Genomic DNA, 25,545 nt, shown 5'->3' on the forward strand with positions numbered 1-25,545 from the left:
TGTATTCGAATGCACACAATATACGGAATAAGGTAGATGAACTTCTAACAGTTAGAGATTGGCCTGTATGACATTGTGGGCATCACTGAGATGTGATGGAATGAAGATTATAGCTGGGTGTTTAACACCCATGGATACACAGTATATTGAAAGGACAGGCAGGTAGGCAGAGTGAGTGGTGTGGCTCTGTTGGTAAAAAATGAAATCAAATTCTTAGAGAGGAGTGATATATGGAAGATGTAGAATCCTTATGGGTTGAGCTAAGAAACTGCAAGGGTAAAAAGAACCCAGTGGGAGTTATATACAGGCTTCCAAACAGTAGCAAAGATGTGGGCTACAAATTATAACAGGAGATAGAAAAGGCATATCAAAAGGGCAATGTTACGATTGTCATGGGGGATTTCAAAATGCAACTAGATTGGGAAATCAAGTTGGTGCTGGGTCTCAAGAGGGAGTTTTGTAGAATGCCTACAAGATGGCTTTTTAGAGCAGATTATGGTTAAGTCCACTAGGGAATCAGCTATTCTGGATTGGGTGTTGTGCAATGAACCAGAATTGATTAGATAAGGAATAAGATAAGGAATCCATATGAGCAAGTGATCAAAATATGATTGAATTCACCCTGCACTTTGAGAAAGCGAAGCTAACGTCAGATGTATCAACATTACAGTGGAGTAAAGGAATTACAGAGGCATGAGAGAGGAGCTGGCCAAAGTTGATTGGAAGGGGACATTAACAGGGATGACTGCAGAGCAGCAATGGTGGAATTTCTGGGAGCAATTCAGAAGGTGCAGGATAGATTATCCCAAAGAAAGTATTCTAAAAGCAGGATGGCACAACTGTAGCTGACAAGGGAAGCCATAGCTAATATAAAAGCCAATGAGAATGTAAGCTAGCCAAAACTATCAAAGAGGATACCAAAAGTTTCTTTAGACATATAACAGAGACAAGAGTAGATATCAGACTGCTGGAAAATGAAGCTGGAGAGGTAGTAATGTGGGACAAGGAAATGGCGGAGGAACTGAATAAGTATTTTGCATTAGTCTTTACTGTGGAAGACCCTAGCTGTACGCCAAAAGTTTGAGAGTGTCAGGGGGCAGAAGTGAGTGAAGTTGCTATTGCTTGCGAGAAGGTGCTTGGGAAACTGAAAGGTAGATTAATAACCTGGGCCAAATGGTCTACATCCCAGAGTTCTAAAAGAGGTGGCTGAAGAGATTGTGGAGGATTTAGTAATGATCTTTCAAGAATCTATAGACTCTGGCATGGTTCTGGAGGACTGGAAAATTGCAAATATCACTCCATTCTTCAAGTAGAGAGAGAGGCAGTAGAAAGGAAATTATAGGCCAGTTAGGCTGACCTCAGTGGTTGCGAAGATATTGGAGTGGATTGTTAAGGATATGGTTTCAGGACACTTGGAGGCACATGATAAAGCACGCCAAAGTCAGCATGGATTCCTTCAGGGAAAATCTTGCCTGACAAATTCTTTGAAGAAACAACAATGAAGGCTAGACAATGGAGAATTGGTGGATATTGTGTACTTGGATTTTCAGAAGGCCTTGACAAGGTGCAGCACATGAGGCTGCTGAACACATTAAGACCCCATAATATTACAGGAAAGGTGGATAGAGCATTGGCAAAAAGTGGGAATAAAGGGAACCTTTTCTGGCTGGCTGCCAGTGGTGTTCCACAGGAGCCTGTGTTGGGACTGTTTCTTTTTACGTTATATGTCCATGATTTGGATGACGGAATTGATGGCTCTGTGGCCAGGTTTGCGGACGGTACAAAGGTAGGTGGAGGGGCAGGTAGTGTTGGGGAAGCAGGGGGGATGCAGAAGGACATAAACAGTTTAGGAGAATGAATGGGCAAGGAAGTGGCAGATGGAATACAGTGCCAAGAAGTGTATGGTCATGCACTTTGGTAGAAGAAATGAAAGCAGAGTTTTCTAAATGGACAGAAAATTTTAAAAATCCGAGGTGCAAAGAGACTTGGGAGTCCTCACGCAGGGTTCCCTGAAGGTTAATTTGCAGGTTCAATTGGTGGTGAGGAAGTTAAATGCAGTATTAGCATATGTTTCAAGAGGACTAGAATATAAAAGCAAGGATGTAATGTTTAGGCAATGGTGTACTAAAGATCTGTTCTGACCAACTGGCTGAAGTGTTCAAGGATGTTTTCAACCTCTCATTGCTGCAGTCAGAGGTTAGAAGAGCAAGGCGAGGTACCTCAATGACTATCACCCAGTAGCACTCACATCTACTGTGATGAAGTGCTTTGAGAAGTTAATCATGACTAGAATTAACTCCTGCCTGAGCAAGAACTTGGACCCGTTGCAATTCACCTAATACCACAACAGGTCTAAGCGGATACAATGACTCCTGACTTGGCTTTGGAGCACGTAGACAACAGCAAAACATACATCAGGCTGCTGTTTATCAATGTTCAAGACTACCATTACCTCAATACTATCAACAAGCTTCAAAACCTGGGCCTCGGTACCTCCCTCTGCAACTGGATCCTTAACTTCCTTATTGGGAGACTAAACTCAGTCATAACATATCCGTTTCACTGACAGTCAACACAGACACACCTCAAGGATGTGTGCTTAGCGCACTGCTCCACACTTTCTCTACTCATATATGTGGCTAAGCACACTTCAAACACCAATGACACCACTGTTGTTGGCAGAATCTCACATGGTGACAAGGAGGGATATAGGAGTAAGACAAATTAGCTGGTTGAGTTGCGTCACAACAACAATCTCACAGTTGATGTCAGCAACTCAAGGAGTTGATCGTGGACTTCAGGAAGAGAGAATCGGGGTAACACACACCAGTCCTCATTGAGGGTCAGAGATGGAAAGGATGAGCAGCTTTAAGTTCATGGGTGTTAACATCTTGGAAGATCTATCCTGGGTCTAACACATTGATACTATCATGAATAGGGTATGCCAGCAGCTCTGCTTCATTTGGAGTCTGAGAAGATATAATATGTCACCAAAGACTCTTGCAAATTTCTTCAGATATACCATGGAGAGATGTACTGACTGTTTGCATCACAGCCAGGTATGAAGCCTCCATTGTAAGAGGCTGCAGAGGTTGTAGATGCAGCCAGCTTCATCAGGAGCACTGCCCTCACTACCGCTGAGGTCATCTTCAAGACGCTGAATTTCATCATTAAAGACCCACAGAATCCAGGACATCTACTTTTCTCATTACTAATATCAGGGAGGAGGTACAGGAGTCCAATGACCCACACGCAGTGATTCAGAAACAGCTTCTTCCCCTCACCATCAGATTTCTGAACAGTCGTGAACCCATGAGCACTACTTTGTTATTCATCTTTTGCATTAAGTACTTATTTTTGTAACTGGTAGTAATTTTTATGTCTTTGCACCATTCTGCTGCAACAAAATAACAAATTTCATGACATACTGTAAGTCAGTGATAATACACCTGATTCTGATTCCTACCTTTCCCCAATTCTGGGCTGTATATTCTGCTGAGATAGTATAGATTTTTCTCCAACCGAATTTCTCGCCACTCTATCCACCGATGCTTTATCAGATTCCTCATGATTTTAAAGGACTGAGAACACTTTAAATGGTATAAGCTGTCAAAATTCACTTTGACCTGTTGCAGCAGCTGAGAATTGCATTGAAAAGCTCTGTGAGTTGTCTCAATAACCCTCCACAGTTTATGAGCAGATTGGGGAAGTTACAGTGACATTACTGATTGGACAAATGTGGCAGTGAGATTCTGAAAATTATGTTAAACTACTGTGAAGTTGTGACAGAGGCACCTGGCTTTGAAACATCAGCTGTTCCTCTTTCCACAGATGCTGCCTGACCTGCTGACTGTTTACAGCATTTTCACTTTTCTAGCATGTTCATATTTTTGATTAACATTATTTGGCCACATTTGTGAGATTCTCTTCTGTTTCTAGAAGAAATGTGCAAGCATAGTGGTTCTGACAATAATACGAATGCATAGACCACCACCACTATATTGACTCTACTTGCTTAATTCTACCCATGTACACTCATTAACGAGATTGTGGCAAGACAATACGAGATTGTGGCAAGACAATAATCAATGCAGATGTCTCTTAATTACTTGCAATGTCCCAAAGATACTCAAGTCCTTGCGCAACAAATCAGTCAAGAAACTAATAACATGGTGACTAGAGAGTATTTGTAGAAGGAGTTAATTATGATTAAAAACTCACCGTAGATGAGTATTTTCAATGTACCTGTACTCTTCCTCGTAAAGTTTCTGAAGAATTGCATATAAAACAGGAAGCTCAAACTTGATGTATTGTGCTACCTGCAAGTGTTAATAACCAGCAGTTAGGATGCAGACCTTTGAAGTTATTAACTTAACGTGGAGACTACTGAGGGTTAGCTTGTAAACTCTTACTTACATCAGTGCTGATTTCCTCGGCATCTTTATCCATCAAAAATAGTTTTACTATTTTGCGAGATGGTCCATGGAGCAGTCTCTCCCATAATGGAAATGCTGTGTCTTTAAGCTTTTTCTTTTCTGTAAAAATATTAACTTTTTAAATTATATCTTCTTTTACTCACTGTCGGGATTTTGGTATTAAGGTATTTGTATTTATTAAACTTCAATACATGACTTAAAAGTAGAGCATGGCAAGATCCTGCAGTGAGACATTCACAAGAATAGCTGGGTGACATGTGGGAGAAGCAATGCTCATGACTCATTGCTGTTTAACTATGTGACCTTCATTAACTGCCATGGAGCAAGATTTTAAAACTGAACGAATTTTTGTGGGAAATATGTATTGTGGAAGCAACCAGAGATCATGGTGGTTCTAACATCAGGCTTCTATATCCGGCCACTGAATATTTTCCCTGGTAGGGAAGTGAAGAGAACATAGGGCAGTTGTCATTAATACACTTGGATGGTAGTTAGCCATATGCTATCTTCAGCAAGTTGGGGTGAAGAGTGTTCTCAAAAATTTCTTGGGGAAGGAAGGCTCCATGTGGGGAATTTTGGGAGGGTGTTTTTTTCATACGTGTTTGATAAAACGTTCCTCCACTAACCCCCAGCCTCCTTTGGAAAAGTTTTGGATTTAATTCCTGTTTGCAGACCTGCTTCTATCAAAGAAAGAAAGGAACACTACTTTTCCTCCCAAGCTCTGGTTACAGATGCCTTAAGATTTCATTCACTCAAAACAACCTTAAAATTTGGGAAACCCCATGGCTTAAGCACCTACCTGCTAAATCCTGTGGGCTAACTCTGCGAAGGTTTAGGGCAGGGTTTCCCAAGCATTTTTATGCCGTGGACCCCTACCATTATCCCAAGGGGTCTGTGGACCCTAGATTGGGAACCCCTGGTTCAGGATCTGGTCACGCAAGTGACAACAACCAGCCAGCTGAGCTTTATTTGCTGCTGACACCTAGCCCTCTTCCTAAGAATATAAAAACATAAAAATGTACGAGCAGGAGTAGGCCATATGGCTCATTGAGCCCGTTCTACTGTTCAATAGGATCATGTCAGATCTGGTCATGAACTCAACTCCACCTACCTGCTTTTTCCCCATAACCCTTAATTCAAATATAATGCAAAAACCTATCTAATTGTGATATTTAATAGAATATATTCTATCTCTGGGCAGAGAACTCTATAGACTCATTACTCCCTGGGAAACGCAGTTCTTTCTCATCTCCATCCTAAATCTCGTCCCCAAATCTTGAGCTATGTCCCCCAGTTCTAATCTCACCAACCGGTAGAAACAGCTTTCCTGCCTCTACTATCTATACTTTTTGTAATTTTATATGTTTCTTTCTTCTGAATTCTAGCAAGTATAGTTCCAGGCAACTCCATCTCTCCTTATAGGCTAACACCCACATACTAGAATCAACCCAGTGAACCTCTTCTGCACTGCCTCCAAAGTCAGTATATCTTATCTCAAGTTAAGAGTCCAGAATTGCACCGAGTACTCCCAAGTGTGGCCTCACCAGTATCCTCTACAATTGCAGCATAATCTGTCTGCTCTTGAGATCAGTAATAAGTTTGTCAAACAGGACATTCCCTTCCTGTATGTATACTGTGTCTACCTGATGGAATAACTGTTATCCAGATGTTTCATTACTTCTTCCGTAGTTACAGCTTAAGGCATTTTCCTGACTACAGCTGTTAAGCTAACTAGCATATAGCTATCTGCATTTTGACTACACCCTTTTTTAAACAGTGGCATGATTTTTGCTGTCTTCCAATCTGCTTGGACCTGTCCATATTTCAGATAATCTTGGTAAATTATCACAAATGCCTCTACTATAACTTCCGTCATTTCTTTCAGTACCCTGCGATGCATCCCATCCGGACCAGGGGATTTGTCTGCCTTTAGGTCCACTAGTTAGCTCAGCACTACCTCTTTAATGATAGCAATCATATCAAGGTCCCCACCTCCCAATGCATCCATAACATTTCTCTTTGGCACGTTACATGTGTCCTCCACTGTGAAGACTGACACAAAAGTCATTCAAAACCTCAGGCATTTCCACATTACCCAATATTAATTCCACTGCTCAACTTCCAGGGTACCCCATTCACTTCAGCCACCCCATCTTGTTGTCTTCCTCTTAGGAACTCCCTCAGGATGAAGACTGACTTGCTTCCACTATAATTCTCAGGAGAGGATGATGTCTGTTCATGTATTCATTTAACATAATATGGCTTTTCCACACTAGACATTCCTTGAGCTTGACAGTGTAAAGTTATGGAGCAAAGTCAATGAGATCCTAGATAATTAGAGACCAGGTACAGGTACATAGACTTGCACGTGTACATGCCTGGTTGGGCTTCCCACTCCACACCAGCTAATGGCTACGTGCACTATTCCAACCAACAGCAGAAGAGGAAATTATGCAAGTCACTTACCTTCACTGGCATGAACGACGTACAGTGCAAAATCATTGGGATCATTTTCTATCTGTCATAAAATAAAGACATATCGAAGGAAAATAAATTGTAATGTACTGACATCACGTGCCTTAGAATGCTGTTTATCTGCACAACTAAATTCTTACTGCACATTTCTGTTACACTGTAATGTGTCAGCTTTCCCTTTATAAATTCTTACCCTAGATATCACGTAGAAGATCACTTTCTGGTTCATATTATACCAACAAGTTCTCAAAATTCTCAAGAATGGCTTTCTGAACATTTTCTCTCATACATAACCTTTCTATTGATGAAGTAAGAGTTTCAGGCAAATAAAACAATATGAAATCATAATTATTGCTAAATTTAGCTATCAACTTTACTACTTTACCACAAAATTAGAAATTAAAGCCTGGTATCAAAACAGTAACTAATCCCAGTTCCCTGGCAGTGTCAGCTGAAGTTGGGTTCCATGTGCATACTTCAGGAGGAATCAATTCCATTCAAGTTACTTTAATGAGGAACAGTTAGACAGGGCACTTCTCAAATTTTTAAAAGTTGTTTATAGAAAATGTGAAAGAACAATTTTAAAGAAAAATTGAGGTAAACTTGTTGATAATTAATTAGAGACATGGCAGGTTTCAGTGTCTTCTCAGACCTCTGCTTAGCTAAAGAATACAGAGACCTCTCAACTCCATTTGGTTTAAACAGAGTTGAGTTAGATTTGGATGCCCAATCTCCCCTCTGTAAGTTAGTCCATAATTTATATATTTAAATAGGATGTCTATCATAAATCAAACACCAAATTTGCTCTAGCTCTCTAATACTTCAGGAAGGGAGTAGCTGAAGGGAAGAATTGAGCCAAGAGGAACAGGACCAATCCATAACCATCCCAGGCAAGCGGAAGAAGAAAGGGAGTGGAATATTGAGATGAATAGATGCATGAGGGGAGTGGGATAGTTAGGGAAATATGAGAGCAAGGGAAGCAGGTGTATGAGGAAAATTGGGAGAGTGAGGGGAATTGACAAGGCAAAGCGGATGAGGGGTGAGGGAAATGGAGCAGCAAGGTGAATGGGAATTGAAGGAGTTTGGGGAGTGAAGGTTATATGGAATGAAGGGTGAAGGATTTGAAGATAAAATGTGGGAGCAAATAGAAAACGGAAGTGAGAATGGTTATGAGGGACTATAGGAATAGTGGACTAGAAAAATTCAATGAGTGAGTGAACAAAGGTATAGCGGGTGGAGAGTGTGGTTGTTTGGTTTTGGCAGTACTTAGAAGCATTACAGATCCTTTGGAAAATTACCTTAAACTTTTGTAGGAGTAATGTTATGACCTCCTTGGTTGTCAGTGTGCTGTTGATTCTGACACTGGTTACTGAACCTTCGGTTGGTATGAAAATAGATGTCTGCAAAATACAAAAATCTTTATTTTTATAGGTCACAAACTTTAATTTTTAGGGCTATTATTTCAATTATTACATGTTGTCCAGCACTGCTAAACTCCATGTACCCTGGCCAGGTCAAGAAGAAAATCTGTGAAATGATCTCCACCATGCAGTCTTCCACCATTTCATGAATCCAAAGACTATGAACTTGAGACAAAAGAGAAGTCAGACATAGGGAAGCAGAACCATCATATAGTAATACACCAGGTGGAACCATATGTTCAGTGTAAATGTGAACCGTGGACTGATCAAGTACACAAGCTGTAGGCAGCCTGAAAGTTATGAAACACGGGAATAGCAGGAGTGAGGCATTCAGCTCTTTGAGCCTGGTCTACTATTAATATGATTATCCAAATCTAGTACTGTGCCCCAGTCTTCTTCCCATACCCTTGGTCCCTATAGCCTTAAGAACAATAACTCTTTCTTTAATATATTTAATAATTTGGCTTCAACTGCTTTCTGTAATAAAGAATTCCATTGATTTATGGCTTGTTAGGTGAAGAAATTTCTCCTCATCTTAGCCCTAGTTGGCATTCCTATAACTCTTAGACCATTGTGAGCATGTTTTCTGCCTCTGATGCATCCAGTCCTGTTAGAATTTTAAAGGTTTCAGTGAGATTTCCACTCATTCTTCTGAATTCTACTGAACAGAAGCCCAATTGACCCAAATTCCCATCATTTGTCAGTTGTGGCTCCTGAAAGTCCTGATATCTTAATGAAGGGTCTCAACCCAAAGCATTGACTATTCCTGTCCGTAGATGGTGCCTGACCTGCTGAGTTCCTCCAGCATTTTGTGTGTGTTAGTCATTAACAATTGACGGATTACTTTCTCCATTCTGATTTTCCTTGAAGGGGAAGTAATTAAAATGTTGCATTGCCTTTAGTAATTTTTAAAATAACTTTCACACTCAAAATGTATTCCATACCATTGAATCTTTCCCTAGATGTGGTGGCTTATTGTTTTCCAGCGGGCACATAGATATAAATGTGACCCTTGTATCAAATTAATTTTACATACAATTTTGATAACTTGTGTCAGTTCCAGGATCTGAAATTAAACCTCCATATCCTAACTTCCTGTGATCTGAAAATGGCCATTTAATATTCTATTTTCCTCCTGCTTGCAGCCAAAACTTCTATTCGACTTTCATAATTTTTTAATAAGTATATTTCAGAAAAATAACCCAAGTCCTAAAGAAACTATGTATTGGAAAAAATTCCCTTTGTTTCCAATAGTTTCACCTCTGGCTTTTTCTACCAACCCAGAGATCCAGTGAATGCAGTGTGAGTTTCAACAGGCTTGGTCACGTGTAAAGTCACTTGGCACTTTTGGAGAGGATTTAATGATATAACGGCAGGAGAACAGCTGCTCTGCTGCCTGAAATAGCGTGCCCCCTTAATACAGTTTAAATAACGCCTTTGTAATTGACACCTATGATAATGAATAGTCAGTGAGGTCTATTTCCATCACGTGGTATTTTTCTTTAATCTGGCTTCATTGATTTCGATAGTGGAATTAATCATGTGTGAATTTCATGCCTATCCTCACTACCACAAGGTGACATTAATTTGAATGTTCCACCTAATGTTTTCAATTATAAGCCACTACAAATAATGTATTCAGTAAGATGTTTAACTAAGATTTGTGTGTGTGTGTAAGTAAAATGATGTTTATTTCATTTAAAGCCAAGGAACAACCCTTTTTCAAACGGATCCTTTTTCAGTTTGGCATGTAAGCCACACTCCCTGAATGAACAAAGTTTGGTCAGTGTCCAGTTGCTGTGCAAACTGCACTTTAGCAGCATGAAATGTTAATTTGCAGGACTGTCAACATTAGGAAATTTTAGGAGCAAGACTCATAACAAATTATATATTAATGAGGATGTGTTTTACATTTTTTTTCTCAGTTTTAAGACAAGCTGGGTTTCACAGGCTGAATAAAACCAATCTCTAAAGGCAGGAGATAGCTATTTGGATGCAGCAGGGAAATACCTTTCCAGCCCTGCTGTTTGGAGAAGTTTTCAACCCCAGCCTGCTAAACAAATTCTTTGATCAGAATACTAGCTTTTTCCTCTCCACCAATGACCGGATCTTTTCCCAAGCCACCTGATCATCTTAAACTTCCTTCACACTTCCGTATTTTCTCAATCCTTCTGGTTTCTTCTCCAATTGTTCCATCCTCTGAATGGCCTTTCTTCTCCTAGCCTGGACCTTCCCATCTTTCTGGCACCTGATGATTTTATCCTGGTCTCTGATATGCCTTCCCTGTTGTTCTACTCTCCAGCCTTCTTCCCAGCTTCTGTTCTCCTGCATTCTCGCCATTCTTCAGGCTATTAACAGTCAGCCAGTCTCTTATTTTGCCTGGTTGTAGTTGGAAATAGGGACAGGAAATTTCTAATCCAGACTCAAGAGACTGCAGATACAATGATGTGAAGCAACAGTTTGCTGGATGGATGGCGAGTCGATCAGCATCTATGGCGGGAAATGAATTGTTGATGTTTTAGGTTGGTTCTGGAATCCTGTGACAGGGTTTTGACATTAACAGCTCTTTTTCGTCAACAGATGCTGCATGATCTGTCAAGATCCTCTAGCAGATTGTTTGTAGTTCTAGTCCTATGCAGATGTTAAACTCAACAGGAGCTGAGGCAAAATTATTCTGGGCTTTCTGAATGGAAATCAGCAACTTCTACCTCAGAATCAGAATCAGGTTTAATATCACTGGCAAAGTCATGAAATTTGAGGTTTTGCAGTAGCGGTACAATGCAATACATAGTAACAAAAATATAAATTTCAGTAAGAAGCATGTATATATAAAAAAAATAAGTACTGAAAAAAGGGAAAAATACTGATCAAGTATGATGGTGGATGTTAAGAATTTGTCCTGACATATTGAGCGTGTGTCTTCAGGCTCATGTTCCTCCTCTTTGATGATGGCAATGAGAAGAGAGCGTGTCTTGGATGCAGCCTTTCTGAGGCATTGCCTTTGAAGTTGTCCTTGATGCTGCGGAGGCTAATGCGCATGATGTGACTGGCTGAGTTTGCAACTTCTGCAGCTTTTTCTGATCCTGTGTAGTGGCCCCTCCATACCAAATACTGATGCAACCAGTTAGAATGTTCTCCACGGTACATCTGTAGAAACTTGTGAGTGTCTTTGGTGACATACCAATTCTCCTCAAATTCCTAGTGAAATATAAGTGCTATCGTGCCTTCTGTGTGTAATCCCCAGGTTAAGATTTCTACTGCTATACTGAGAAAGATTTTATTTTTGCAGTTTCCTGTAAAAGCAGTGTGTCCTGTTGGAAAGGGTGTTTTGGCTTCAGATAAAGATAAGGCCTTGTTGTCCAATTTAAGAATGTTGTGTCAATCAGGTTTGTGGGATGTGAGAGAAGGTTCGAGGAGCTGGGTGGAAAGAGTTCTTTTGAAGGACAGTAGTCTGGTTTCGGGATTTTTTGGGCGGGTGGTGCAGAGAGAAGAACACTAGGGAAGTCACCTGGAGAATCCCATCCGAAGAGGAGACCCCTAATTGAAGGAGTGCTTCGCAGGGCGGAGGATTCCAAGAAGGGAAGTTCTACCTGTGGTTGGTGATGAGAATTCAGCCATCTAAGTAAAGTGATACACCCAGCTTCTACAGCAAAAAGCTCCAGCGTTTATGTGCACATTTAGATTGGTTTAACCGTACTGGACCCTTTTATCTTCCTTTGTCTTTGTCTGTTAACTGTTTAATGAAGTTGAATATTCTTCCTTTATAATTTTATGCTGGTATATGATCTGTCATTTCTGGGCTACCAATAACTGTGTATGGGCAGTATTTACACAGCGCTTGCTCAAAATGAGGTTCTTTTAACGGGAACATCCCGATGTTTCAGTTTGGTTGAACCCCAAATCATACCGACCCTGGACGCGTATTGCTTATGAAAGGCAGCTTTCTCATGGCTGAGTCACATAGCTGTTAGCAGAGTTAGCTGTCAAGCCAAGTTGGTGTATGAGCCTGGGTGAGAGGGTTGCATATGTAATTGCATCAATACGTTGGGCCCAGGATAGATTCTCAGAGATGTTGACACCCAGGAACTTGAAACTGCTCACCCTTTCCACTTCTGATCTCTCAACGAGGACTGGTCTGTCTTCCCTTGACTTCCCCTTCCTGATTTCCACAGTCAATTCCTTGATCTTATTAATGTCGAGTGCAACACCACACAACCAGCTGATCTAACCCGTTCCTGTACAACTCCTCGTTATTGTCTGAAACTCTGCCAACAATAGTTGCGTCATTGGCAAATTTATAGTTGGTGTTTGAACTGTGTCAAACCACACAGTCTTGGTTGTAGAGAGAGTAGAGCAGTGGGATAAGGTTGCATCCTTGAGGTGCACCAGTGTTGATTGTCAACAAGGAGATATTATTTCCAATCTGCACAGGTTACGTCTGTTGGTGAGGAAGTTAAGCATCCAGTTGCAGAGAGGTACAGAGGCCCAGGTTTTGGAGCTTTCTGTTTAGAACTGAGGGCATGATTGTGTTGAATGTTGAGCTGTAGTCAATAAATCACAGTCTGAGGAAGTATTGCTGTTGTCCAAGTGATGCATGGCAGAGGGAGGGCCAGTGAGATTGCATCTCCTGTAGAACTATTGTGGCAATAGGCAAATTGCAGCAGGTCCAGGACCTTGTTTAGGCAGGAGTTGATTCTAATCATGACCAACCTCTCCAAGCACTTCATTACTTAACCCTTTCTCCCTGTTTCCACCCTCCACTCTCTTCAACCACCCTGTAAAAATTAAGGTCAATATTTCTGCTGTCCATTGTGAGGATTTGGCATTTGATATCCACACAGACAGTATGTGTCTACATACATAAAATTTTCAGTCCACCTGTCTTCAGAAAAAAGTGGGCATTTTGGAGTGGCTAAGCATTCCTCAGTGACCCCAGATAACTGCAGATCGGTCAATGAAGCACTTGGACCCTGTCACTTAAAAAACAGATTGAGCAGGCTAATGTGTTTGATGCTCTCACATTTGTTATAAAGTACTGTTTTCTATATCCTGGTGTTACAAAAGAGCTGAAAGATTTAAAACAGTAACGTGTTTCGTGGCAAATCTCTGATTTAAGGTAAAAGATAGACGAATTATTTATATTAAAAGCTCTGCTTCAGAAAATAAAATTTTGATTAAAATGGGTGTGATATCATAGGAAATCTTTACACAGGAATGTCAGAGTGTTATTTCACATTAAATGTAGAAGGAAAAGTGGAAATATGGAATGAGAAATATTGAAATGAAATTGAAAGTGAGAAAAATATTTTAAAAAAGAGTGTGTGGCACGAAGTGACAACTTTTTAAAAAATTAACTGAGCACTTCTTGGTGAGTTCTGCAGAGATCTGTAACCCAGTACAATTTGTGACCAAATTTGGCTGTGGAAAGAGCATAGATTCTGGAGCTTTCAAAGTATTCCAGAGAAGAGTCAGAAATTAATGCTGATATTACAATCCATCTTTAGGATTTGTCTAACTCCAGCCTTTTTAGTTAATATTCATTTGATGAACAGGGATGAGGAAAATAATGGTTTATTTCAAGAAGAAAATATATCTCATTCTTAATTTAACAATGTTAACTTGCATACTTGATGAAAGGGTATGCAGGGATTAGTTATCTATGGATACATGACTCAAGGGAGTAAATATCCTCATGGCAGGTTTGTGAGAGTTGCTGGGAAGGGTTTAAACTAGGTGGATGGGAACCAGAGTGATGGGGTGGTTGGTTTACAGGTAGATGCAGCATGTAGAGATACTGTGAGGAAGGATAGGCAGTGGAAAGTGTTATGTTTTGTATCTCCAAAACATGAAGCTAATCAAATGAAAAACATGGGAATCCAGGATGCATGTGCTTAATTTCATTTTACGGTAGCATAAGCACATATGCCGTTCACATTCATGTAACCAGAAATGAATTATGTAAGCAACAAAGAATGCTTCAAATATTACTGAAATATTAAATACACAACAGAAAGGGTATAATGCAGTAAGTTGAATGGGTTGAAATGTGTCCGTTTTGATGTGAAAAGTGTCAGAAACAAAGGTGATGAACTTAGAGCATGTAACTTTCCTGCCCATTACAGAGATTTAACTGTCACAAAGGCAGGAATGGCTGCTGGATGTATCAAAAGGGGGAGTAAGAGAGCTAAGAGGTGGGGGCGGTGGCATTGCTAATCAGGAATGGTATCACAGCTGCAGAATGGAAGGATATCTGAGGGGGATCTTTTACTGAGTCTGTGGGTGGAAGAAATCAGAAATGGGAAGAGAGCAATCACTCTATCTGTGTGGCATTTCCTAAAGACCCCCCACCCCCCATAGCAATAGAGGCACCGAGGTGCAGATAGGGAAGCAGATTTTTGAAAAATACAAAAATAACAGGGTTGGGGGTCATGGGTGACTTCAACTTCCTTAAAATTGATTGGCACCTCCTCAGTGCAAAAGATTTAGATAAGGCAGAATTTGTTAGGTGTGTCCAGGAAGGATTCCTGACATAGTATGTAGACAGACCGACTGGAGGAGAGGCCATATTGGATCTGGTGCTAGGCAATGGACAGATCAGGTGACATCTTTCAGTAGGTGGGCATTTTGGAGACCGCAACTCTCTGACCTTTACCATAACCTTGGACAGGGATAGGAGCAGATATGGGAAAGCATTTAATTGGAAGAGGGCAAATTATACGATTAGGCTTAGGACTTGGGATGTACCAAGAGAAATGCACAACAGAAATGTGGGATTTGTTTAGGGAACTGGGAAAGGCAGAAAGTGGTATTAGATGGAGTATATTCTGTGTGGAAGCCAGTAACCAGTGGTATTTCGCAGGGATCTGTTCTGGGACCTCTGCTGTTTGTGATTTTGATAAATATCTAGAATGAAGAAATGGAAAGGTGGGTTAGTAAGTCTGCAGGTGACATGAAGGTTTCTGGTGTGATGGATAGTGTGGAAAATTGTCTTAGGTTACAACTGGATATTGATAGGATACAGAGCTTAGCTGGCAAGTGGCATTGGAGTTACTCCAGAGAAGTATGATATAATTCACTTTGGAATATTGAACTTGAAGGCAGAATACAGGCATAATGGCAGGATTCTTAACAGTGTGGAGGAACAGAGGGATTTTGGAGTTCATGCCCACAGATCCCTTAAAGTTGCAGCGCAAGTTGATGGGGTGGTTAAGAAGATGTATGGTGTGTTGCTTTCGTTAGTGGGGATTGAGTTGAAGAGCCGTGAAGTAATGTTGCAGTTCAATGAGACTTTGGTTAGACTACACTGGAGTACTGTGTTCAGTTCTGGTCCCTTCATGATAGAAAGAATGTAGAAGATTTAGAGAGGGTGCAGAGGAGATTTACCAGGATGCTGCCAGTATTAAAGAGCATGTTTTATGAGGATAGATTGAGTGAGCTAGGGCTTTTCTCTTCAGAGAGAAGGAGCATGAGAGGTGATTTATTTGATAGAGGTGTACAAGATGATAAGGGGTATAGATAGAGTAGACAGCCAGAGACTTTTACTTAGGGTAGAAGTGTCTAATATCAGGGTCATAACTTTAAGGTGTTTGGAGGAAAGTATAAGAGGGGTGTCAGAGGTAGATGTTTACAAGGAGAGTGGTAGGTGTGTGGAACATACTGTCAGGGGTGATGGTAGAGGCAGACAGGGACTCTTAGATAGGCCATGAATGAAAGAAAATGGAGGGCTATGTGGGAAGGAAAGGTTAGATTGATCGTGGAGTAGATTAAAGGGTCGACACATATTGTGGGCCAGAGGTCTTTACGGTGCTGTACTGTCCTATGAGGTTGGGGCCATTACCTCTCAGGAGTGGTGAGTACAGGAGGTTGGGTTTATTATCTATCAAGAATGGAGTGATTACATGAATTTGGATTTACTAGGAATGGGTGGAATATACAAATTTGGTGAGTTACCTGTGAAGAAAGTGGGTATCCAAAACCAGGCACACCAACTCTTGGGAGGTGAGGAGAGAGGTATTAAAGCTTGGAGCACGTGAAAGCTGATGGCAGAGATCTTTGGGCAATAGTCTTGCTTCACAGGAACTTTTAGGAGTATTGTGGAAGAATAGAGGACAGTGACTCCACAATGTTTTAATAACTACAGCCAGTAATGAATAATTAAAGCCTATGGTTTTCATTCTGCTGATTTTCTACTATATGTGAACAAACATGCACTTTAAACATGCCTCTTACATCTTCAAGATCTAAAGAAGAATTTCACCGTCAACAAAATATCTTTAAACATGTTGATTCTGATGTATATAACTATATATAACAGTCAATATGCAGTAGAAATGTCCTACAGACAGCAGGTATGGTAAACATTTACTTGGTTACTGGTGTTAGTTGAAAGATTACACAAGAAAATCTCCATGCTAATCATTGAATAGTGCTATGGAATATTTTCAGCCACCTGAAATGACACCACTGAAGTGTCAAACACTGTACCAAACTAAATTATGTGCTCAATTTTCTGAAATGGAGATTAAACTCAAACCACTGATACATTCTGGCCACTTAATTTTCACCAAAGAAAGATATTGGATACCGATCATAGAGAGTGCAGTTTTCTGGTTGCATAGTTATAATTCACACAATGTACTTTGCAGCATAACTGTACTTGTTTAGTAGAAAAGAACTGGATTTGCTCCTCATACCTCATAGTTGTAAAAATGGCCATTAATGGAGAAGCGATGGTGTTTAGCTTTCCCTGCTGTAGCCACTGCTTGGTTCTTTACCCTCATTGACACCAGCGACACATCACTCCTAGTACGTATTAAGGTGCCACTTTCTTGTGTTCGTTTTGGCTTTAATGTACTGGTTTCATATACTAAAAATATGGAGGAGAAGAAAGTATTAACTTAGAACTTTAATGTGCCATATTTTTCTCTAGCGCTCAAGCTGGTTGAACCTTCACCCTCACTTTGCACAGACCAAAATTGTTGTTAAATGGTCAAATTTCAAAAATACATGAAATGTGTACTTCATAATACTTCATATATTTTCAGAATCAGAATCACTATCACTATTGTTATCACTGTCTTATATGATGTGAAATTTTCTTTGCATAAAATTACTACAAATTACAAAATAATACTGCTTAAAAGAAATAACAAGGTAGTGTTCGTGAACCATTCAGAAATGTGATGGCTGAGAGGAAGAAGCTGTTTCTGAATCATTGTGTGTGAGTTTCAGGCTTGTGTACCTTCTCTCTGATGGCAGTAATGAGAAAAGGACATATCTTGGACATGAGGTTCCTTAGTGAGGGATGCTACCTTCTTGGTGCACCACCTCTTAAAGGTGTCCTCAGTGGCTGGGAGGGTTGTGTCCATGATGGAACTGGCTGAGTGAAAGAACCCACAGTTTTATCAAAATTGACGATTTGAAAAATCTTTGTTCCCCCGACAGCGTGTAATCACAATGCCGTATTTTACCAAGGCCAGTATTCTTGACAACCTTAAATACTGATCTAGGAACCTTACCCAGCTCCTTAGCAGGCTGTTGTTCCTCAACTTCTGCCTCCTCTTCCAGTTCCGTAATGTTGTACAAATTATCAAACTCTCCCCATCGTGTCATTCCTCTGCAAGCACAAGTTAATTAATTGACTGAAATGAAAATGAAGACGTTATGTCTGTAGTGTCGTTTTCAAGAAATCTATAATGCCGTTACAACTACTGAAGTATTTTAGCGTTGGAAATGCAACAGCTGATTCGATCAACTATATTCACCGTATATGTTATATGTATTAGGACTTTGCTGTGGTGTGTTGGCATAACATGCAGCAAAAAACATTGTTAAAAAGTGGTTTGAAGTGTTTCAATGTAGTGCAGTGGTGGGCATAATAGATAGAGGGAGGTGGGGTGGAACTAGAATGGTCGATCAGATGAGTTGCCTGGGCAAAGAAAGTTTTAAGAGGTTGTGGCATTTTTTGTTTTAATAACCCTTTAGTGCAATCTAGAAGGGAGCTTTTGGAAAAGGAAGTTTGCAGGATGGGTAATGTTTGTAATAATTTTTCCTGCCCGCGTCTTTGCCCTGAACACGTATAAGTCCTGTACTGATGGTAGACTGCAGCCAACGACCTTTGTAGCTGACCTAACAGTTTGCTGTAGTTCTCATATATTGTCAGAGGATGCTGCATCAAGCCAGACAGTAATGACTGACATGAGGATGTTCCCTAAGATTTCAGTGTAGAATTGCACCAGCATGTTTAGGAGAAGATGAAATTTTACTAACTTCCACAAAAAGCACATCCTCTGCCAAGCTTTTCTGTTAATGAAGGAGATATGATTCTCCCACATGAGAACTATGTGTTGGTCATGGTTTCTTCCCCAAACATCAATTTGCGAATGATCTGATAATCTATTTAAGTGATAATGACTGAGGGATAGGTATTGATCAGAGTTTTGTGTATAATGCAGTTGTGCTTCATCAGAATAGCGTCACAGGATCATTCATATCCATTGAGTTGAGCAGATAGGATGTTAGTCGAAGAAGTCTTTCAAAATATGAAACTACTGACATTGCAGTGCAGTGCAGCTTATGAACATCATTTAGGAGTGAGTCAAAGTGAATCAGAGGTAGGAACCCAACAGATAGTTGTGTGTTGTGTGAAGGTTTTCCCTGGGGTTGAGAATGGTAGGTGGGTTAAGGGTGGTGGGTAATAGCATTTAGTGGAGAAGATAGAGAATATGGATTAATTGAGTCTGGAGGAGTGGCTGGTTAGACAGCAGAAAAATAATTATTCCAAGGACGAATACTATTTAATGCTATTAAATAATGTTATTTACAATATATATTAATGATTTAGATGAAGGGATTAAAAGTAACATTAGCAAATTTGCAGATGACAAAACTGGGTGACAGTGTGAAATGTGAGGAGGATGATATGAGACTGCAGGGTGACTTGGACAGGTTGGGTGAGTGGGCAGATGCACGGCAGATGCAGTTTAATGTGGATAAATGTGAGGTTATCCACTTTTCTGGCAAGAACAGGAAGGCAGATTCCTATCTGAACAGTGTCAAGTTAGGAAAAGGGGAAGTACAACGAGATCTAGGTGTCCTTGTTCGTCAGTCACTGAAAGTGAGCATACAGGTACAACAGGCAGTGAAGAAAGCTAATGGCATGTTGGCCTTCATAACAAGGGGAGTTGAGTATAGGAGCAAAGAGGTCCTTCTGCAGTTGTACAAGGCCCTGGTGAGACCCCACCTGGAGTACTGTGTGCAGTTTTGGTTTCCAAATTTCAGGAAGGACATTCTTGCTATGGAGGGAGTGCAGCGTAGCTTCACTGGGTTAATTCCAGGGATGGCGGGAATGTCATATATTGAAAGATTGGAGCGACTGGGCTTGTATACATTGGAATTTAGAAGGATGAGAGGGGATCTGATTGAAACATATAAGATTATTAAGGGATTGGACATGCTAGAGGCAGGAAACATGTTCCCGATGTTGGGGGAGTCCAGAACCAGAGGCCACAGTTTAAGAATAAGGGGTAGACCATTTAGAACGGAGTTGAGGAAAAACTTTTTCACCCAGAGAGTTGTGGATCTGTGGAATGCTCTGCCTAAGAAGGCAGTGGAGGCCAATTCTCTGGATTCTTTCAAGAAAGAGTTAGATAGAGCTCTTAAAGATAGCGGAGTCAAGGGATATGGGGAGAATGGGGAGAAGGCAGGAACAGGGTACTGATTGTGGATGATCAGCCATGATCACAGTGAATGGCGGTGCTGGCTCGAAGGGCTGAATGGCCCACTCCTGCACCTATTATCTATTGTCTATTGACGATGGGATAAAATATTTTGGGGGAGAGATGACAGTCCACTGGATAGGGTAGTATAATTTGGGGATAAGGACTCTACTGTAAAGGGGATACAGTCAGGCATAATTCAAGATGCTAGGGTCTGAGGGTAACAATTGAAAATAGTCTGAGAGAAGTATAATCTGGAGTGCTATTATATAAATTGCATTTAAAGTTACAATATTGTAATCCAATTCTTAGCACTGTGCTCCCATTGAGAGAGAATTGCCTGGGATAATGTGTTTACTCTGCATTCCCGTGATTTGCATTTTATCTACCAAGATTTAGAAGAATACAGAGAATCACCCACCTTTTGTTCGTCACAGGGTCAGGAGTTTGGTCAGGAGTTTGGGCAGACTTTGATGGTAATCTGGATTTCTCATCATTGACCTGTAATCTTACTGGTTGTTTTACACTCCAGGAAATATCCAATAGTCCTTCCAAGACAACCTTTCCATTGCTCTACAGAGGGAATAATGAGAAGTTTAATTTATAAGGGAAGCTTCAGAACACAATGTTATATTCAAAACGAAAGCAATTTATAACAGTTGAAAAAATAGATTCAAATATTACTCTCAGTATCTTAACCAGCTCAGCGGAGTTGGGTTCCCTTCAGGCTCTGAAGTACTTATGTCTAAAAATTAGATCCAAAATATCAACGTGTTTATAGGTCTCTACTTTTTAACTCTTAATCTAGTACTTTCCAAAGACAAAATTGGTCTCCCTCATTCCCGCTGGCATTTTCCAATGAAACATTTGACTTACGTCTCCTTATTTATCCATAAAATTTTCAATGCTATTCCCAACCAAGTATTTTCATAGTTTTGGTTGATTGGGTGTATCAGTCAACATCAACCACTTTCTTTCATTCTACTTGTCAATATTTATGTGGGAATAATGTTATTTCTATTCTGGTTGTTTGTCTTGTATCCATTGTAATGTTCTTTTATGTTAACACACCAAGGCAAAAAGCCAGTTTAGTTCCACACTAGCAGCTTAAAGATTGTGAATTCCTCAAGCCTTGAATTTCTGTGTCCTGTGAATTTAAAGCCTGTTTAATTGTTTGTCCTGTCTTTCCTTTGAACAATATGATTCAGAGCCATACACATTTCACTTTGAATTCTTAGCAAACAATCATAGTCCTATTAAAGATAGTATCCTAAACCAATAGATCAGACTTTCTTCTTGTACTTGGCATCAAGTGTTACCATGAAGCAAAATAAACAACGGCAACTGAGTGGGTGGGACAAAAAGGAAGAGAAATATCACTTAATTTTAATAGAACTTGAAAACAGCAATAGGCACAAATTATAGTGAACTCCACATCTGATGATAAGATTCATTCCAGTGTCATTGTTATCTCTTTAAAATATCACTGATGAATACTCCTGCTCACTTTCTGAATAAATTAAAAAATTTAATCAAGTCAAAGATAGAGAAAAGTATTCCTTAAAAGCAGAAGTTGAATTATCTTATGTTTTTTATTAGTAGATTACAGTATGTTGATTTAACCGATGTGCACTGATTACATCAGTTGTTTTCATACCATTACACTGTACTGAACTGTATAGGTTTGCTTTCATTTCTGCTTTAAGGTGAACAAGACAATGAGATTGGATGGTATTTTAAAATGAACTTTAATTTCTGCTTATTTAAATGTACTTACCTCATAAAATGACAGTTGAAAATTCCTCTTATCTTCATGAAAACAATTGTATGTTCTTAACAGTGACAAAAACTCATGCCTGAGGAATATAAGAATGTAAGTTGAAAATCTTGATGTTTATTCCAGCTATCTGAGTAATGAAATTGTTTTTCATAGTTTTCTAATCAAACTGATTGCTCAAAGAATTAGAAGTACTGCGGAATGAATCAGAGGTGCCTTAGCTCTGCTGGTGAAGAACTGGATCATTATGGTAGAACCTGCAGATGAAGGGGCATCTAAATTAACCACTGGGCCATTCAAGTCTGCTTCTCCACCTGATCATATTTGATGAGCGAAATCTCAGTGATTAGACTGTAACCTGGTGATAAATGATTTTAGCATGGAAGATCAAGATTTTGCTTTGATGGAAGTTAGAAATAATCAGTGAAGTTGGTCCCTAATGAAGTATTTTATCAGAGACTAACTTCTCTGATGAATTAGTCCTTGATGAATGAACTTCTTAACAGTAGCTATACTGTAGACTTCTTAACAGTAACAATGCTCAGTAAATAATAGGACTTGTAATAAATATTGAGGGTGACTTAAGTTTTCATATGGTTCAGATAAATCTAAAAGATAATTTTGAGATCAGTTCATTGAGTATATCCAGGAACCGAGCAGGAAGTAGGCCATTTAAAATTTGGTCGTGTGAATCTGAATCATATTTATTATCATTGACATATGATGCAAAATTTGTTGTAACGAGGAAGTGTCCTTTGGAAATGGTAAGTATAACATGAAGAAGTTTCACTTTCAGTTTGAGACTGAGAGACTGAAATTATTGTCTTAAACTTAAAAAAGGTAATTACAAGGTATAATTGACTAAAGCAGACTAGGAACACAGGTTAAAAGGCAAGACAGTGGTTAAGCAGTGTCAGAACTAAAAGGAAGTAACTCATAATTCTCCACAAACATATTCCATTGAAAATAAAGATTCTACAAAAAGAGTAATTGATCTAGGAACAATTAACAAAGCTAAGAACAGTGTCAAATTGAAAGAAAAGACATAAATATTGAAAGATTAATAGTAGTCAATAAGATTTGAAAGTTTTAGGTTGATAACGAAAATGGGTAATGAGAGAATATTAGCAAGGAAAACGTTGCATCATAGAGTTTCGACACTATAGCAAAAAGACGTGAGTGCCTGAATACATTCCTCCAGCATTTTATGTGTGTTGCCTGAAACACATAGTGTTCTGTTAGAGGAAGATATGCAAAAGTGGGAAATGGCATATAAAGAAACAGAAGAGACTTTGAACAAATACTTAGAATCTGCTTTGAACGCATTGCAATGATAGCATAAAAATCAAGGATAAATGGGAATTTAAAACAAGAACTATTACTAAGGGAGGGGAATACAAATAAACATATTGACTTAAACAGGTCCTCTAGATCTGCTGATTTACATCCGAGATCTTTTGTAAGTGTCTGCACTAATAACAGATATATTGGATGTTATCTTCCAAAGTTCCCTAGAATTTGAAATTTAGCATGAAATGGAAAATTGCTGATATAGTACCCATAGTCATTAAAGGAGGGAGATACTGAACACAAGGTAAGTTAGTCTAACGTGTTGCTGGGAAAATGTTGGATCTATTATTGAGGAAAATGTACCGCAGAATAACAAAATGAGTACAGCACAGAAGGGGACCATGAAAAGCGTCTGTAATAGTTCCATGTAAAAATGATCCAGCATTACTCAATTTCACACCCTCTGCCCATGTCTCTGCATTTTTTTTCTTCCAGTAAACAATCAGGAATTTAGAAAATCGTAATTCAATTTAGCAGCGTCAGAATGGTTGAAGGAAAACAAAATTGGGTTTGACAATTTTATTATCTTCTTTGATGGTGTAAGTAGAAGCTGGATACAAGAGAGCCAATAGATATTTATATTTCCAAAGAGCATTGGATAAAGTAGAGCATGAAGGTTACTGTAAAACCTGGAAGCTCAGTGGGATGAGACAATAGAGTGGCATAGACGGAGCATTAACCAATTAACAGAAAATAAAGTGTTGGGATAAATAGGTCATTTTAACTTGGCATTATGAGTGGAATGCCACAGGTATAACTTTTGGAACTCCGGTGTTTACAGTTTACATTAATAATTTGGTTGCCGGGACCAAGTGTTTTTGCTGCTAATACAAAGATATTGGGAGAGTAATTGGCAAGGGCGACACAATGAGTCTGCAAAAAGAGACACAGAGAGGATAAAACTGTTTAAAATTTGACATATGGAGTATAATGTGAAAAAATGTGAGTTTATGCAATAGTTATATCAAGAAAGAGATGGCAAGGATTCAGATAAAATGGGTCACCTGTCTTAAATCGGGATGTATAGGAATTTCTTCTCTCGGAGGATTGTGAATCTTTAGAATAATCTATATCAGAAAATTGAATATTGTTTGCAATAGGCAGCAAAGTGGAGATCAGATTAGCCATGATTTCGCTCAAAGACTGAGAAGGCTTGAAGAGCTTAAGGTTTTCTGCTGTTTCTATTTTGTTAAATTTTTATGAATTAATGCAGTGTTTTGCATTTTAGGGTCCATATTGTCATCTTGGAACTTGAATAATGGTATTTGGAGTTAAATTCATGGGAAGTAGCCTTTGTGACACCATCAGACAAGAGAAAATCTGCAGATGCTGGAAATCCAAGCAACACACACAAAATGATGGAGGAACTCAGCAGGCCAGGCAGCAGCTATGGAAAGGAGTATTGTCGACGTTTTGAGCCGAAGATTTACACAGAACCACTACTGGGGATAATAAACAAAATGTCAGAGGTAGGTTCTAAGGAGAATTTTTAAAGGAAGCAAGTGAGATGGGCCTGGAGATTGTGGAAGGGAATTCTGGAGCTAGGTTTTGAAGTTGAAGACGTGGCTACCAGTGGCAGTGTAATCAAATATTCTCTGGTGCATGTGGAAGCTCACTTATTTTGCTGGGCTAAAGGGTTGACGGAGGTTGTAATGATAAGAAAGAGCAATTTCATGGAGTGATTGAAAATGAAGATGGTAGAATCTAGGCATTGCTTTGCTAGGAGACAATGTAGGTGATGAAACCATGTGGAGCAGAGTTTTTGAATTGTTATTAGCTTGTTATTAGCTGCATGGCAGTAAGTAGGTACCTAATTTTTTTATCACTAACTCGTAACAATTAATATTCTCTTTAAAGATACCCTTAATATGTTTGTTTACAATGATAAAACCAAAACTATTTCACTCATTCAGATACAAAGGAAGCTCCACCAAAATAATAACTTCAGAGTAACGACTGGAAAGGGATCAAAGATAAATAAAACTTCACAAGAGAATCTTGGTACCTGGAAATGGTCTTGCCTTTACGAACTTGAATTTCAGGTTGCAGATGTACAGTGTTCATGACAAGTGCATTTATTCAGAGAACAAAAAAACCTGAAGAGCTGAATAAACAACATGGGATTTTTTTTAACAACTTATGCAATGAATATTGTAATATTTTTCCCAGTGGAACTCATTGAAAACATTTACATTCAATGCTGAGGTGATATCTGCAAAGCCAACCTTTCTGAACAGCAACAACCAGTAGACAATTGAGCCAGCGCAATGTGATCTAGTCACACTGGTCAGAGCAAACTCAGCCAATGAAGCCTCTGATATGTCAAAATCACATTCCTGCCTTCACCATTTGCCAGTCTAATGAATATA

At 39.4% G+C, this 25,545-nt stretch overlaps 1 protein-coding gene and 1 long non-coding RNA gene across 6 annotated transcripts in view; one reads left to right on the forward strand and one right to left on the reverse strand.

Annotated features, from left to right (window-relative positions):
* Positions 1-25,166, forward strand: part of LOC134357452 (uncharacterized) — a 35,449-nt gene extending 10,283 nt beyond the window's left edge. The window contains exons 3-4 of the long non-coding RNA XR_010020629.1: positions 24,405-24,645; positions 25,090-25,166. This is a non-coding gene — a long non-coding RNA (uncharacterized LOC134357452). The remainder of the gene's footprint in view (positions 1-24,404; positions 24,646-25,089) is intronic.
* rassf6 (Ras association domain family member 6) overlaps positions 1-25,545 on the reverse strand; it is a 63,662-nt gene that overhangs the window by 5,925 nt on the left and 32,192 nt on the right. For all 5 annotated transcript variants that reach the window (XM_063069045.1, XM_063069044.1, XM_063069046.1 and 2 more), the window contains 9 exons: positions 25,182-25,280; positions 21,827-21,905; positions 20,471-20,622; positions 17,851-17,948; positions 17,026-17,198; positions 8,210-8,311; positions 6,903-6,954; positions 4,417-4,535; positions 4,222-4,319 (listed from right to left, as the gene is read on the reverse strand). In XM_063069045.1, the coding sequence (XP_062925115.1) occupies positions 4,222-4,319; positions 4,417-4,535; positions 6,903-6,954; positions 8,210-8,311; positions 17,026-17,198; positions 17,851-17,948; positions 20,471-20,622; positions 21,827-21,905; positions 25,182-25,240 (932 nt within the window). In that variant the 5' untranslated portion in view covers positions 25,241-25,280. The remainder of the gene's footprint in view (positions 1-4,221; positions 4,320-4,416; positions 4,536-6,902; positions 6,955-8,209; positions 8,312-17,025; positions 17,199-17,850; positions 17,949-20,470; positions 20,623-21,826; positions 21,906-25,181; positions 25,281-25,545) is intronic.

Source organism: Mobula hypostoma, chromosome 16, assembly GCF_963921235.1.
Source record: "Mobula hypostoma chromosome 16, sMobHyp1.1, whole genome shotgun sequence".
In the NCBI taxonomy this organism is placed as follows: domain Eukaryota; kingdom Metazoa; phylum Chordata; class Chondrichthyes; order Myliobatiformes; family Myliobatidae; genus Mobula; species Mobula hypostoma.